This window comes from Diabrotica undecimpunctata, chromosome 5, assembly GCF_040954645.1.
Source record: "Diabrotica undecimpunctata isolate CICGRU chromosome 5, icDiaUnde3, whole genome shotgun sequence".
NCBI classification, from domain to species: domain Eukaryota; kingdom Metazoa; phylum Arthropoda; class Insecta; order Coleoptera; family Chrysomelidae; genus Diabrotica; species Diabrotica undecimpunctata.
The window spans coordinates 77,231,271-77,247,674 of NC_092807.1; the positions used below are offsets into that span (position 1 = coordinate 77,231,271).

The 16,404-nt window shown below is 30.2% G+C and overlaps 1 protein-coding gene across 4 annotated transcripts in view; it reads left to right on the plus strand.

Moving 5' to 3' along the window:
* Positions 1–16,404, plus strand: part of LOC140441409 (sorting nexin-13-like) — a 1,016,720-nt gene that overhangs the window by 152,036 nt on the left and 848,280 nt on the right. For all 4 annotated transcript variants that reach the window (XM_072532120.1, XM_072532123.1, XM_072532119.1 and 1 more), the window contains exon 3: positions 6,826–7,061. In XM_072532120.1, coding sequence (XP_072388221.1) covers positions 6,826–7,061 — 236 coding nt within the window. The remainder of the gene's footprint in view (positions 1–6,825; positions 7,062–16,404) is intronic.

Sequence of the window (16,404 nt, forward strand, 5' to 3'; positions counted from 1 at the left end):
AGTTCCCAAACATTGCAGTCCACGTTTTTCCATTTCAATCTGCAACTGAATGCCATTGAACCAGTTGTCAAAATATACTTTATAGTATTTGTTTGGTTTGATTATCTCACACAATCTTATTACTACATTACCGCTGGTGTCTACATTAGGTAAATGAAGGGGATCTTTAACAGTTCCTGTATATAATTCCCAGTTATAAACAATACCATTGCTATTACACAAAACAAATGCCTTGTATCCCCATTTTTTGGGTTTGTTCTTCATATATTGTTTTAAAGAATGTGCTTCTTTGAATGGTATCATTTGTTCATCAATACACAATTTTTCACTCATTGGAATACTTTGAAAATTTTAAAATAGACCGTTGATGAATGGTCTAATTTTGTATAACTTATCATTATTGTTGACCATATTTTCGTTATTATTGAAATGCGTTTTAGTTTTTATTTCTTCCCAGCGATTCCTAGATATAGTATCGACTATTTGAGCAATACGTGTTTCCTTCTGCCAAAATGATCTTGTCCTTGGCAAGCCATATATTGACATCAGTAGAACAGATCCAATAAATTGGTGTAATTCTGCTAGTGTCATATTCAATGGTTTATTTATATTCTTTTGCAGTGCATACAAATTACTTTGTTCTACTATGTTTTCCAGCATATTGGTAGATATCATCTTTTTAAAATAATGTAGAGGGGATTCCGGTTCTAATAATTTGCATGTTGGTAAATTACCTTTCCATTCTGGAATTGGAAATACTGTTCGAGAACCACTCTTCCACTGAATGTTTTTTACGATCATTTTTGACCTTTTGAGCACATTTTGTTCAGTGTGTTTTTCAGTTTTATCGGTATCGCCCTCACCTTCATCTTAGTCTAAATCTAAATTGGTATCCTGGTCTAAATTTGCTTCGTACAAATCGTCTTCATTTTCCATTTTATTTGATTCTGGATCGATTAATATCTGGGTACCTGGAAAATTTATTATTACTTTCTTATTATTACTATCAAAGTCAGAGTCTTTGGATTCCTCGGATATTTACTGCTTTTCCCGTAGAACGTTCTGTATCCATCTTAAAGAAATAATTTAGAATAATATGGTAAAGTGTGGATTCAAAGCAACATACCTGTTTTTTATCACAGTACTGAAACAACACAATAAAATAAACAAATGTCAACGGTAATCAATATCTAAATGCTGATATAATGCCTCTAAAGTCAGAGTCTTTGGATTCCTCGGATATTTACTGCTTTTCCCGTAGAACGTTTTTGTATCCATCTTAAAGAAATAATTTAAAATAATATGGTAAAGTGTGGATTCAAAGCAACATACCTGTTTTTTATCACAGTACTGAAACAACACAATAAAATAAACAAATGTCAACGGTAATCAATATCTAAATGCTGATATAATGCCTCTGTATGTATTTTTATATAAATTGTACACAATTTATAACAATAAATCACGATCGAAAATACAAACTAATAAGGCAGTCGTGTCCATTTGACATACTGTTAAACATTTCCATATAGGTTTCGTCATAGGTTCATAGAGTGTATTAAAATGTATAACCAAATATTGCCTGAAATTAACAGAGGGCATACTAGAGTCGGAAATTGTTTTAAAAAAGTTTTCTGCATCAAAAACTCCTTTGTTACCTTGAGTACACAAAGGGCTATAGAGGGTTAAAATAGCTGTATCGAGCGAGGATAAGGTTATTGATGAGGAAAAAAAGACCTATCGCTAAGGAAGTGAGAAAGTAATAGGTAAACGCAAAGAGCACTTTAATTACATTAAATGAAATATGCATTACAATCTATCATGACACACATATCTTGATACACATAAAACAAGACAATTAATAAACACGTTAAGAGAATCTTAAGAAATAATAGCCAAAATTTAATTTTTAATACACAAAAGAAATAATGATATACAGAAGATACACAAATTAAAAAAACGTTATCCCCTTATTGTACGCAAGAGAGATACCTCTAGGATAAATCAAAACGATCGAAAATATATACCAAAACAACACAATAAAAGTAAAAGTAGAAGAAGAACTAACCGACCCTATTGAAGGTGACAATGGAATAAGACAGGAATATTACCTGAGTCCTCTATTATTCAACCTGATTATGGATGAAATAATAAAAAATAAGAACTAAAAAAGGATACCAAATGGAAGAAAAACAAATTAAAATAATCTGCTGTGCAGACGACGAAATACTACTCTTTTAAAGTGAAAATGATTTACAACGTATGCTGTACCAATTTCATATAACCGCCAGAAAATTTAATATGTTAATTTGCCCAAAAGAGACAAAATGCATGGTTACAACAGCAAATTTACTAAGATGTTAATTGGAGCTGGAAGGTCATATAATAGAATAAGTGTTAGAGCTTAAATATCTAGCCATCACATTATCTAGCTACGGAAAGCTCGAAACTAAAGTGGAAGACCCAGTGAATAGAGCAAACAGAGCCACAGGCTGCATAAATGAAACATTATGAAGAAATAAAAATATCGAAACAGAAACGAAAGGCAGAATTTACAAAACAGTCATCAGATTAATAATGACATACGCGGCAGAAACAAGATCTGACACAGAGAGGACAAAAAGGATATGAAACAGCAGAGATGAAAACACTTAGAAAAATTGATGGTAAGACACTATGGGACAGAGCTAGAAGTACAGATATACGACGTAGATGCAAGGTGAAGAACATCAAAAACTGGTTAAGAAATAGAAGAGTAGAATGAAACGATCATATAAGCCGAATGACAACAAATAAAACAATAAAGGCGGCAAGAGACGGTTAACCCATAGGAAGACGATCAGTAGGACGACCACGAAAACGATGGAAAGGCAACTTACTGGAGGCACATTGAAAAACAGACAGTTATGTCTATATGAAAAGAAAAAGTAGAAGAAGAAGAAGATACACAGGATAACCATTAAAATAGTTGCAAGAAAGATAAAATAAATCAGTCATATTAATGTAGAATAGCAGAGGACAGAGTATTTGTCATAGCTTTAGACAAGTACCCAATTGAAAAAAGAACACAGCTCGTTCAAAAAAGACGGAACTCTAGAAAGAAAATAGCATAGATTTAAAAAAATAAAAGCATAAACATGTCTTTTTCTACTTTTTAAATATTGAAGATACGTAAATAGTACATTGAATTAAAATGTAACCTTTGATATCTGTGATAAACCCATCACCTGAACAGTGGCGCCGATGTATGTAGTTAAGATTGTTTACACTTATTTTACCTGTTTTTTTTTTTATTATCTATATATGAGTTGTGACAGATATCACAAACTTATTTATTTTCCACAAAGAGGTTCTTTAGAACCTAAAATTATTACTATACAAATCTGATTCGACATATCTTCAAAAAGTAATACACGGCATGTAAAATTTAAATTTTTAATAAAAAGTAAAAGATTACGCATTACTTATGGGGTTTAAAAAACGAGCCTTTAGGAAGATTGAAGTACTAATAAGACCACCGCAATCGGGCATACCCCGGGTAATGATTAATTAATTAATCGGCTAATTCTTCAGTCACCCCTTTAATATGATTTTGTCAAATTGGTCCTTTTTAGGACCAACTATTCTAATAACATATGTCTATAACTGTTAAGGGTATATCTAAAAATCAAGACTCTTTACTTTATTTAAACTTATCAGACATATGAGCTAAACACGAATCTGACTAATTTCTAGTACAGGACACACATATAGGGCCTAACCTAGGGTATTTGGTATATAGCTGATCGCTGAAAACCACATTATAGATATAGACATACTATTTCTATCGGAAAAAAAGCAAAGAATAACTCAAAGTAAGAAAGAACAAAACCAGTCAGCTAAGAGAACCTTTTAATGATTTTGAGCTTGGATCCACCATCTACATATTTAATGAAAAATAATACAAATACCGACATTGAGGATCTGAGCACAAAGCTTATTACGAAATCTGGACCAAAAACACTACAATGGCTTATCCAGATGATGAACAACTGTATTCAAATTAGGAGATACCCAAAGTCTAGAGACAAGCCAAAGTTGTTACCTTGCTTACCTGGCAAAAACTCCAACGACCACAAAAACTATCAGCCGAAATTTTTAGTTTGTCAGCTATTCAAAGTAATGTACATCACAAATACTAAATCAAAGATGGGTACGAAAAATATCGGGTATCAGTGGTGGTATTTTTCAATCTAAATGCCGCTTAAGACACCTTAACTTACAGAATATTTTTTCAAAAACTATATGATATCCCCTTGGATAACAAACTCACTTATATTGTCTGCTTATGCCTACACAAGAGAATATTTTTTATATCACTCAATGGTAAGAATAGCAGATGAAGAACGGTCTCGCTTGGGGTAGCATAAAGGCACCTACACTGTATAACATTTACACAAACGAACGATCCATACCGGTAGATACTAGGACTTCTATTATATAGACGATACACCTATTATTGCACAATAAAAATAAACTATGAATCAATTTTCAGCCAAAACCCCTGAAAAGCTCGTGTGTGCTCCTTCAATTTCCCTAATATAGACGCTTTCACAAAACTGAACATCCAATAATGTCATGATTGTTGAACGTAGACTCCCTATAAATTCCTTAAAAATAGTTTGTATCGCACGGGGTCAGTCACAGATTATTGTTTAAATTGAGGACCAGAAATAATATTGTTCGCAAGCTTGTCAGCTAAAAATGAGGTGCACATCCTTCCACCCTTAAAACATAGACGCTTGCACTATATGCATCTGCCGCCGAATATACCTTGTTAGACAAATTAACCATTCTTTGTTTTTGTGCACACTACTACCAATTTTAACACAAAAATATCTATTGTAGCTCTTAACCATATTTATTTTGAGATAACCGTTCATCGAGATATCATATGTAGTACACAAATAAGACCAGAACTAAAATAATAAAAAAGCTTTATAAAAGATATCGCAGAAGATTGGATGAAATAAAATTAGTTTTTATTAATCGGATGCTTACATAAGACGTACAAAGACATACTCACGTAAACAAAATATATTACGAAATTTCTGTAATTAAAAAAAAACATCGAGTTCGGCATTGAACTAATAAAATTATATTAAATAAAAGAACATTTTTAAAAATGCAGAAAAAATAAAATTTCCTATGCAAGCGAATATTCCATTAAATAATAAGCCCAAATCCTTTTGTATCTATATACCTGTTTTTAAAGAACCAGTTACCTTTTAGTACGTAGTTATACCAGGTAATAAGATATCCTCTGTTACTCAGTGTAATGCGTATTAGATTACACTGTCTACGAACAGTAGATAAAAATAAGGAGCCCATATGAACCGTTCAGAGTATATGCTGAAAATATACGGTATAATCGCACAGTTGCCAAACTCTCAGAGCTTACTTAAACCGATAAACGTATGGTTCAAATATACATTGAAGAAGATCTGTACGACCCCTATAATATATACACGTGAACTAAACGATATACATTTATGATACAGGGGTATTTACGGGCTCCAAAAAATTTTTATAAATTATTAAACTCTACATGTTGATGAATCGACAGAACCAATATTATGGAATGGTCAAGTGAGCTCCGTATATCGGTATCCACTTGACCACGGAGCTCAATTGAACCTGAATTTTAACATGGGCGGAGTCCACTTTATGCCGTAGATATATATATATATATATATATATATATATATATATATATATATATATATATATATATATAGTTATATATATATATATATATATATATATATATATATTTATATATATATATATATATATATATATATATATATATATATATATATTCATTTTTATTCATTCTTAAAACTTAAGACTAAATGTGAAAAAAATATTCTATACCGACACAACTCAAAATATCTCCGAAATAACGTACAAAACTAGTTTTTTTAAGGTCAGAACTAGGACCAATTAAAACGTGACTCACATAAATTACTTTTTACAATTCAATTCTGATTCAACTTAAAATACTACACTTCTAAAGCTGGTTAGTACAACTTACCATGTTGATGGCACGTAGTATGTGACGCCTGAGTTACGCTTGTGGATTTTGCCTTAAGCATTTTGAAGGAGTTTAAAACTAACAGAAATATGTACCATCTTTACTTTCTTTTCGTAAGCTCACTTATACCACCTATTAACCTTGAAGAATAAGCATTTTTCTATCGGTTGGCGTATCAAACAAGAAATTAAGGATTTTGTGACACATTTGTAGCAGAACGTAGATGCGATATGAAAATTTGTGGTGTAACCACTGCTCTCCTCAATCTCGAGATGTAATACCATCTTACCCAGGACATGCATGGCACAGGGGTGAAAGTGTTTTATAAGAGTATTTGAATCACTTATTTAAAATTTATGTAATAGATAATCACATTTTTTTTAAAAAAGACAATAAAATATCCTTGTATTTGTTTATAGTTTATAAAGTTAGCCTTGTTGCGTCTAATTTAAGCCCTTTAAAGTGTAACTTTTAATTATTAATAAAAAATAATTAATAAAAACTAATTAATAAAAAATCCTGTATAATAATGTTTTAATAATTTAATTTATTAATTATTAATCTGATTAATTGTACGCTTTTCATTATGCTTATATTTGTATTTTTAAGTGTGTATGAATTATTTTAAATTAAAATAAAGTTTAATAGGTAACAAATTTAATAATGAATTTAATAGTAAAATAGGTCAATTTAATAATAACTAATGTTACTAATTAAAAAATAGCTTAAAATTGTTTTAATTTTTGTAGGGTCAAAGAAATCGACTGGATACCTTATTTGGCTCAGAAGTTTGTGGATGATGCGGCATCACATTTAAAGCTTTATAAACAAGCTAGAGCAAAAATGAAGCTGCAAGAAGCAGCAAAAGAACAGAAGAGCTCACCACAAAGAGATAAGACATCTACTAAAAAGACTGTTCATAAGAGAAATAAAAGTGAAACGGACGTTAGCTGGTATAGTGGGAGGTCTACAGAACTGAAAAAGGGTATTATCATGTTTCTTTGTTTTAAATTTTTTTTTAATTATTGTTTAGTTATCTAAAATATTGAAAAAGTTACAACATTTAACTAGTTTAGAGCAAAATTAACAATCAAATGAAAATTAGAACAAGATGAAAAACCTCTAAAAGTATATCTAATTCTTGTTATTCCATAATACATTAACCGTAAGACTGTGAACATTAAGTTATCCATTTTTCTGCTATAAACACGGTATATATGTTAAAATTAAGGATTCATCATGACAACATGCGCATTTGTTAGATGCCCTCTTTCATTCTACTTACACTCTAACTCTCTAGATGTCGAACTGGTAAATGAAATGCTAGGTAAAGTTATCTCTTGTCTCTTACATTGTAACCGCCTTTTAACTCTAGATGTAAGCTTGAACTAGGTACTGAAAGGTATCACATGTCACCTAATTTTCAATCAGGATAAGTCCTAGGCCCTAAAGAAATAGTTATCGGGTATATAAGTATAAAAATTAGAATATAAAAATTCCTACAAATATTACTTATAAGTAAAGATCGAGATATATAGAAATTTTCATATAAAAATTCAAGATTTACGACGTCAGAACCCCACAGCGTTGCGAAAACATCAGAATAGTAAGTGAGGAATTTTTAAAATGTCAACTATTTGTCAAATTGTTATATTAACAGTAAATACACTTAGTTTTAAGACTACTACAACACACTAAAATACATAAGAAAACATTTTAATATAAAATTATATATTGTAAATTTTAAACTTACCTATTTTAGAGCATTAATTAATAATAAAAACGTCCCGCCATTATTTCTTGTTTAAAATAATCTATCTTATATGAAATCTTATCAGCTTTCTACAGACTATTTAGTTGTTTTGGCATAGCACAATCACAATAATCAACAATAATTAGTTTTTAAAGCTATTAATTTAAATTTAATAAGTATTTATAAATACAATCTATTAATATATAATACATTATGATCAAATTGTGTAAGAAATCAAAACATACACAAAATTCTTACTCTAAAAAAGCGGCAACACTTTAAACAATTTTGCCACACGCTGAACTGTCATTAAAATTTGAAGTAGGTATTCCCGTATCAGTTGCGTACAATTGTCTAATCTATTTAGTTAAAATTATTCTTTTGTGGAATATTTTAAAGAGTTATTTCATAAAATTTATATTATTAATGATAACAAATGTTATTGGTTATTTAATCAATATAATTCTAAAATTCCCAATATAATCATGATTACATTTTTCTAATTATTATACCATGTTGACGCCTATGAAAGATGGAGCAGTTCCGTATGGGTTTCGTATTATTAGCTGTGTTAGGAAAATTTGAACTTCAAGGTTGGTGTTCTGGAAATTTTAAATATAAGTGACGTCTAGGAGTTTTTACGTCTTCCTACGCTTCTTTGGCCTTTTATTTTACCCTGCATTATATTCCTTAGTAGGTCATATTTTTCACCTCTCATGATGTGCCTCAAGTATTCAAATTTCCTGATTTTTATGAAATTTAAAACTTCGCATTGTTTTCTTAGTTGTTCGAGAACTTGTTCGTTTGTTTTGCGATCCATCCATGATATTTTCAGAATACTTCGGTAATACCACATTTCAAATGCTTCTAGATTTTTAATGTCCAAGCTTCAGCCCCATACAAAAGGGTAGAGAAAATATAACATCGAAGCATTCTTATTCGAAGCGATATGTTGATACCGCGATTACAAAAAAGTTTTCTCATTCTATTAAAAGTTGACCGGGCAATTTCAATGCGGCATCTTATTTCTTTTGTCTGATCAGTATCTTCTGTGATCCATGCTCCAAGGTATTTGTACGAAGATATTTGTTCAATTTCTGTATTATCTAGTACTAGCTTAACTTTGATGTTTTGTGCTTTTGTAAATACCATGAACTTGGTTTTCTTCAAATTTATTTTTAGTCCATAATCGTTGCAAGATATATTTAGTTGTTCAGCAAGGTGTTGCAGTTCTTCTAGTGTTCCTGCCAGAAGGACGGTGTCATCAGCATATCTTATGTGCCGATTTTTTAGTTTGTAAAAATAGTGTAAACATTTGGACTTCTTATTTGAATTTATAGTCACGATTTTAACTTTTTTATTAAGGTAGGAGGAGAGACTGATAAGTAATTAATTACTATTTAAATGGGAATAAGCCACAATTAAAGGTTAAAATACGTTTATTGACGTTTCAATTTCCACTTCGGAAATCGTTCTCAAAATACAAACATTAGTAAAATTAAACAAATTTTGTGTTTTGTTACTTAGTGAAAAATTCTTCTAATAATTTAATTTTATCTGACTCATCTATATTGACAATTCAGACATACATTATACATTTTAAAGTAGACGACTTTAAAATGATATTGCCAATATTGTTGAGTTGCGTTCCTGGACGACTTTACTTATAAGATAGTTCATTCGATTACATGAAATCAACTTTAACTTGAGAATATCCGTCAGAAAAGATCATAACATGTAATTCGTCTTTAAAAAGACAAATACATGCCATGATGACAGTAAAATTCTCCTGTTAGTGATTCCATAGTAAATTATGAGGGAAAAACCCTCATAATACTATCCCGACATGGTAAGTATTTCATCGTGCATTTAGTTTACCTTCAATAAACACCAAATTCCGATTTTATGTGTTTGTTATTTAAAAAACATAAATGATGTATTCTCTATATGTTATTGACTTACCAATTTTGGTATTTTCCTTTTAATAACTTCCTATTTCAATATGGGTAACCAGAACCTACTACATTCTGCCGAGGAATTCGCGACACAATTGGTCTCATTTAGCATAATTAGAGCCGCTTCTTTGATTTTTCTGTTTTTACCATCCGTTTCTTTTAGGACTATATTTGAATCATTCCATTGAACCCTATGTTCATTATCCCATTCGTGTTTATATATTTAAGATCTATCAAATTCTCTATTTTTAATATAGGATTGATGTTCACTTATTCTAACATTTAATGACCTTGATGTTTCACCTAAATAAAACTGATCGCATTCACAAGGTATTTTATAAATGCAATTCCTTGTCCTTTCTTGTTCATTGTTAGGTTTGGTTTTCACATTATATTTTTTTTGGGGGCATGATTGCAAACTAAAAAACTGTGTAAATAAATATTTCAGTTATAAGACAGATTATGGACCAGTTATTGGACAGGCGTCCCATAACTGGCTACACTGTGAATATTTACGCCAAAACGAAAGTGACGGAAACAGAGAATACGTACGAATATTTCACAAAAAAACTGTATAAACTATGATAATAATAATAATATATAATTATAATACCATACATAAAACGATTATCGGAAAAGCTTAAAAGGATAGGAAATAAATTCAACATTTCAACAACATTCAAAACAACACACACGTTGAGATCTATTTTGTCCAAAACCAAACCTAACAATGAACAAGAAAGGACAAGGAATTGCATTTATAAAATACCTTGTGAATGCGATCAGTTTTATTTAGGTGAAACATCAAGGCCATTAAATGTTAGAATAAGTGAACATCAATCCTATATTAAAAATAGAGAATTTGATAGATCTCAAGTATGTAAACACGAATGGGATAATGAACATAGGGTTCAATGGAATGATTCAAATATAGTCCTAAAAGAAACGGATGGTAAAAACAGAAAAATCAAAGAAGCGGCTCTAATTATGCTAAATGAGACCAATTGTGTCGCGAATTCCTCGGCAGAATGTAGTAGGATCTGGTTACCCATATTGAAAGAGGAATTTATTAAAAGGAAAATACCAGTATTGGTAAGTCAGTAACATATAGAGAATACATCATTTATGTTTTTTAAATAACAAACATAAAATCGGAATTTGGTGTTTATTGAAGGTAAACTAAATGCACGATCAAATACTTACCATGTCGGGATAGTATTATGAGGGTTTTTCTTGGTTTTTCCCTCATAATTTACTATGGAATCACTAACAGGAGAATTTTGCTGTCATCATGGCATGTATTTGTCTTTTTAAAGGCGAATTACATGTTATACAACATGTGCATGATGATATTGCCAACAATATTGGCAATATCATTTTAAAGTCGTCTACTTTAAAATATATAATGTATGTCTGAATTGTCAATATAGATGAGTCAGATAAAATTAAATTATTAGAAGAATTTTTCACTAAGTAACAAAAAACAAAATTTGTTTAATTTACTAATGTTTGTATTTTGAGAACGATTTCCGAAGTGGAAATTGAAACGTCAATAAACGTATTTTAACCTTTAATTGTGGCTTATTCCCATTTAAATAGTAATTAATTTAAAATGCCACAAGAAAATAGTTTCAGAATTAAGGTAGAATTACATCAGGGCTCAGTGCTAAGTCCATATCAATTTTTATTAGTATTAGATGAGATAAAACAGTGCCAAGGAGGCATTCCTTGGTGTTTAATGTATGCAGACGATGTGGTGTTAGTAGGGAATACTGAAAGGGAATTAGAAATAAGACTAAAGTGGAGACAGTATCTGGAAGGAAAAGGTTTTAAATTGAGTAGGTCAAAAACGGAGTATTTAGAATGTCCATTTAAAGATAGAGTTATAAATCCATAATAAATAGTATAGATATTACTTTGAAGGCACGTAAAAAAATCAACGATAAAAATAGTCCTGAGAAAAAAAATTACTTAAGCAAAATTTAATTGTTTTGCAATTCATAATAAGAAAACTGCATAGCATTATTAGTATTGTATATATATATATATATATATATATATATATATATATATATATATATATATATATATATATATATATATGTATATATATATATATATGTATATATATATATATATATATATATATATATATATATATATATATATATATATATATTGTAACGATAAGACTACCAAAGAGAATTGAAGTACTATTGTAAAAAATAATACCTCAATCAACCATGGGAGCTTATCGTCTATACCTTGCCTAGCTCAGTATCTCAAGGGTGAGTTCGTCTTGCCTTAAACTAGGGATTGAACCTGAGTTCTCAGTTGATAGCAAATAAGACAAATTTTAACCAATCATATTTATTTAAATCAATAAAAAAAACAATAATTAACCCTGCCAAAGCTTAACAGTTATAAGTGTTACTCATTGCTTCGATGGGCGGCTTGTGTGCTCTAGCTGTTGGATCATCCAATTAGAAGTTGTGGAATTAGAAGTTGTGGCTTCTGGAGAGCTGCAGTCACACGTGGCTGTATGTCCAAATATGCCAATAAGACCAATAAAATTTCGATATGTCCAGTAAGGTTTTGATATGTCCAATAAACCAATACGGTTTTGATATGTCCAATAAAAATAAACTGTCCAGTAAAGTTTTGATATGTCCAATAAAAATAAACTGTCCAGTAAAGTTTTGATATGTCCAATAAAAATAAACTGTCCAGTAAACTAAAAGGATAAGAAACAACATGCATTAGAAACACATCAAAAAGAAAGGTTTAACTTCCTTGCCATCTTACAAAATTACACTTAAAAAAAATAGCATATGGCAAGGATAAAATGAAATATGAATGTTACTACTTAGTTAAATTCTGTTAAAGAGTCCTAATGCATATATCAGAAAAAAAACGTGCTTTCGAAAGAAAGTAAGGTTAGAAATATTGGAAATGTGGTCAGAATTATAGAATAAATATCACAATGAAAGTAATTACCCCAAGAGAATTTGTAGACTATACAAATGAGTCTTATAATAATTTTTGCCTTCTTTTATAAATTTCAAAAAGAGGCAAAAAATAATCCCACTACAGAAAAGTTGTTTTGACAGAAAGTGGGAGACTGAATGAAGTTAGCACAGATGTCATAGGATGTTGCTATAGATATCATGAAACTAGCTTGTCAGTCAACACGGAACAGAATAGTCTGCCGAACAAAAGTGAGAGGGCGAATATTTATTCTATGGGACAGAAAGAGAGAAAAAAAAATAAAGACAGAGGAAGAAGAGAAAAACAGGGGCGCCAACTATTTTTATAAACAAAAAATAGTAAAAATTAAACTGAAGATAAAGAAATTAATAAATTAATAAAGAAATTAAAATGAAATAATTATTAAAATATAAATTAATAGAGATGTGACGTTTATAACGTTACACACTCCTACCACCCATCAGAAAAATTTCGAACACAACTGAGAAATTTTTCTCAAAGAAAACAAGAACACAATGTTCTACCTAGGAATAAATATATGCAGTAGTAATCTGTAGTAACAAATCAAAAATAAATACTTTATAACAAAGCAATCAAGTTAATGAATATAATAACAAAAGAATGATCATAAAAAAATTTAGAGTATTACTCAGGGAAATTGAATACTTCCCAACTAATTGTAGTATCCGTCAAACTAAAATTTGTTATATGTTATTTAAAAAATATATATAACAAAATAATTAAATTAATGAATATAAGTAATTAAGTATACATTACTATTCATAAAAAATTTAAAGTATAACTCAAATTTGCTATATTTAAAAAAAAAATAGCAAAATAATTTTCAGATGTTAATCTGGGGAAAATAAAAAAAAATTACCCAATGAATTGTAGTATTCATCACACTAAAATTATTAATCTAATATTAATAAACTACTACAGAGAATATCTCTGGAAAAATAAAAAAAAATTACTCAATGAATTTCAGTATTCATTAAACTGAAATTAAATAGGTACTGTTATAAAGTAAGCAGTAAGATGGTGTAGCATAAAGTTTATAATAAAAATTTAATAATTATAATATACAGTTTTTGAGGGGAATGCTCAGGGGAATATGAATGCATATTACCCAATGAATTTTAGTATTCATCAGACTAAAAATGAATAGAGAATATTAATTTAAATTAATCGGGTATCTGTAGACTTTGGTACTGTACATGGACCCTACCAAAGGATCAATTGAAACCATGTTGGTATGAACGCAGTAGCCCATAGCCCACGGTTAAACCACGACAGCGCTCCTCGGAGACGACAGCCCTATGTGCCATGAACCCCCCGACGCCATATCCTGGAGACAACCCACCATTTAAGGAAGATCCAGTGGTACGAATGTACATCTGCATCAAAGCTCAGGCCCACAATAACAAAAATAATAATAACAAAGGGGCAATGCATCTGATATATTCAGATATACATTGTTGAAGAATTCTGTCTTCAGAAATTCTTCTTCGGAAGTACAACAACTTCCTTTGCAAAATAGCATTCTATACACATAGTATGAAGTCTAGTTAATAATCAAAGTCAAAGGTAAGTATACAAAAATAAAGACAAATAAGCAAAGTCAGGTAAATACATAATATAGAGATCATATCTCACAAAAATGAATAGTTAATGGATACTGCTAATAAATGAACCTCAAAAAAAAAATTAGTACTCAGGATAACTGAGTACCTAAAGTAAGGTAACAATAATATCAAAATTATAAAATGAGTAAAAGCATGTAGACATTGATATGCAAATGTAATTATTGATAAACAACTCAAAAATACATATAAACTTTACTTGATATGTCAAATAAGAGAAAGTTCTACACAAAAGAGATATAGTAACTGCATAAAACAAGTCTTAGAAGACTAAGAGTAAGTTAATAATGAAAATAAGATAATGATACATAAGAAATGTTATTCTCACTAAATATAAACCAGGGATCTACACAAAAGAATAAAGTACTGCATAAATATAGTTTACAAAAATAGAAGAAAACAAGTGAAAGTAGGTATACTACAATCAAACTTCAAAGCGCCATAATTCTACACCAGATTTCTAAAAGTAGATGCATAGAATTATTTTAACTCCAAAAGAAATAAAAAAACACATCATCCAAAAAATATATATATACCTATTACGGTATACAGTAAAACGTCCCTTAACCGAAACCTTTTTAACCGAAACATCGTTTAACCGAAACGGCTGACAGTTTCAATAATTTCGTCAATAAAAAGTAAATGTTTGTCGCAAAACGTAAACAATTCCGTTAATTTCACTCACCAATTGATGTCTATGTGTGTTGGGAAATCACAAAAACCAAGAGCTCTAAAAGATATTTTCGAAAAAGCATTTTAAGGTATAGAAGCCAAAAAAGTTCATGGATGTCAACCACTTTATTTTTAGAATGGTTTGAAAATGAATTCGTCTCAAGTGTAAAATCTTTTTTAAAATCAAAAAACCTTCCCATCAAAGCATTGTTGCTTGTTGACAATTCGCCCTCACCCTCAAAATCTACAAAATTGTGACAATTGTCAGATTTTTGCCACCGAATGTCACAAGCTTAATCCATCCGTTAGACCAGGAAGTCATAGAGACATTCAAGAGACATTATAGAGAAGCATTCTTAAGACATCTGTTATTACAGGAGACGAATTAATCCAAAAGTGTTCCCGAAATTCTCAAATCTTTAACAATAAAATATTTTTATTGGTGAGCTGAGTCGTGGGCCAAGATCAAATCTTCAACTTTGGAAAAATGCTGGAACAAACTTTTTGATAAGATTTTGATTGACGATCCTGAAGAAGAAAATGGTAAGAAAACGACAGAAGAAATTAAACCTTTCATTAAAAATTTGCCGGGACATGACGAAATTAACTAAGAAAAGATACGTGACTGGTTAGCAGCTGATGACTCAGAACGTGAATTAATCGACCAGGACATCATTGATATGGTTCTTTATCAAGCCAACCTGAGCATATCAGATGACGACCCAAGAGGCAACAGGCAGCACAAGACAGTCAACGAGATTTTCAATACTTTAGAGGAAAGAATTTTATACAGTAGGGGTAATTAGTTAGGGACACGACTAGATTCTTAATTTTTGTTATCATTACATAAAGTTTTGTCCTTTTCAGATTGCTTTACGTTTCGTCGAACAATCGAATGAGGCAAACTCATGACGTTCTGCAAATTAACGATGGAGGGAGAGAAAAAAATAGCAGATTTCTTTAAAAAAGCATGTTAAACTTGTTCATTTTCCTTAATTTTATTACTTTATTTTGGATTTACTTATTAGAAAACATTACGAAATCAACTCATAGTATTTTTTAATACCAATATTGTGATCAAGAATATTATAAAAAACAATGTTATTTTTAACCGAAATTCTTGTTATCCGAAACGGCCTCCCCCCCAATTATTTCGGTTAACGGAAGTTTTACTGTATTAATTGTCTCTAAAAGACCAAAAAGGAACACAGATTCATATAATCTGGCCCAAAATCTCCTTAGGATATATGTATCCTAGGAAAACTAAAACACCATGTATGCAAATAACCATGTTGTCATACATAAAGTGCTGGATGA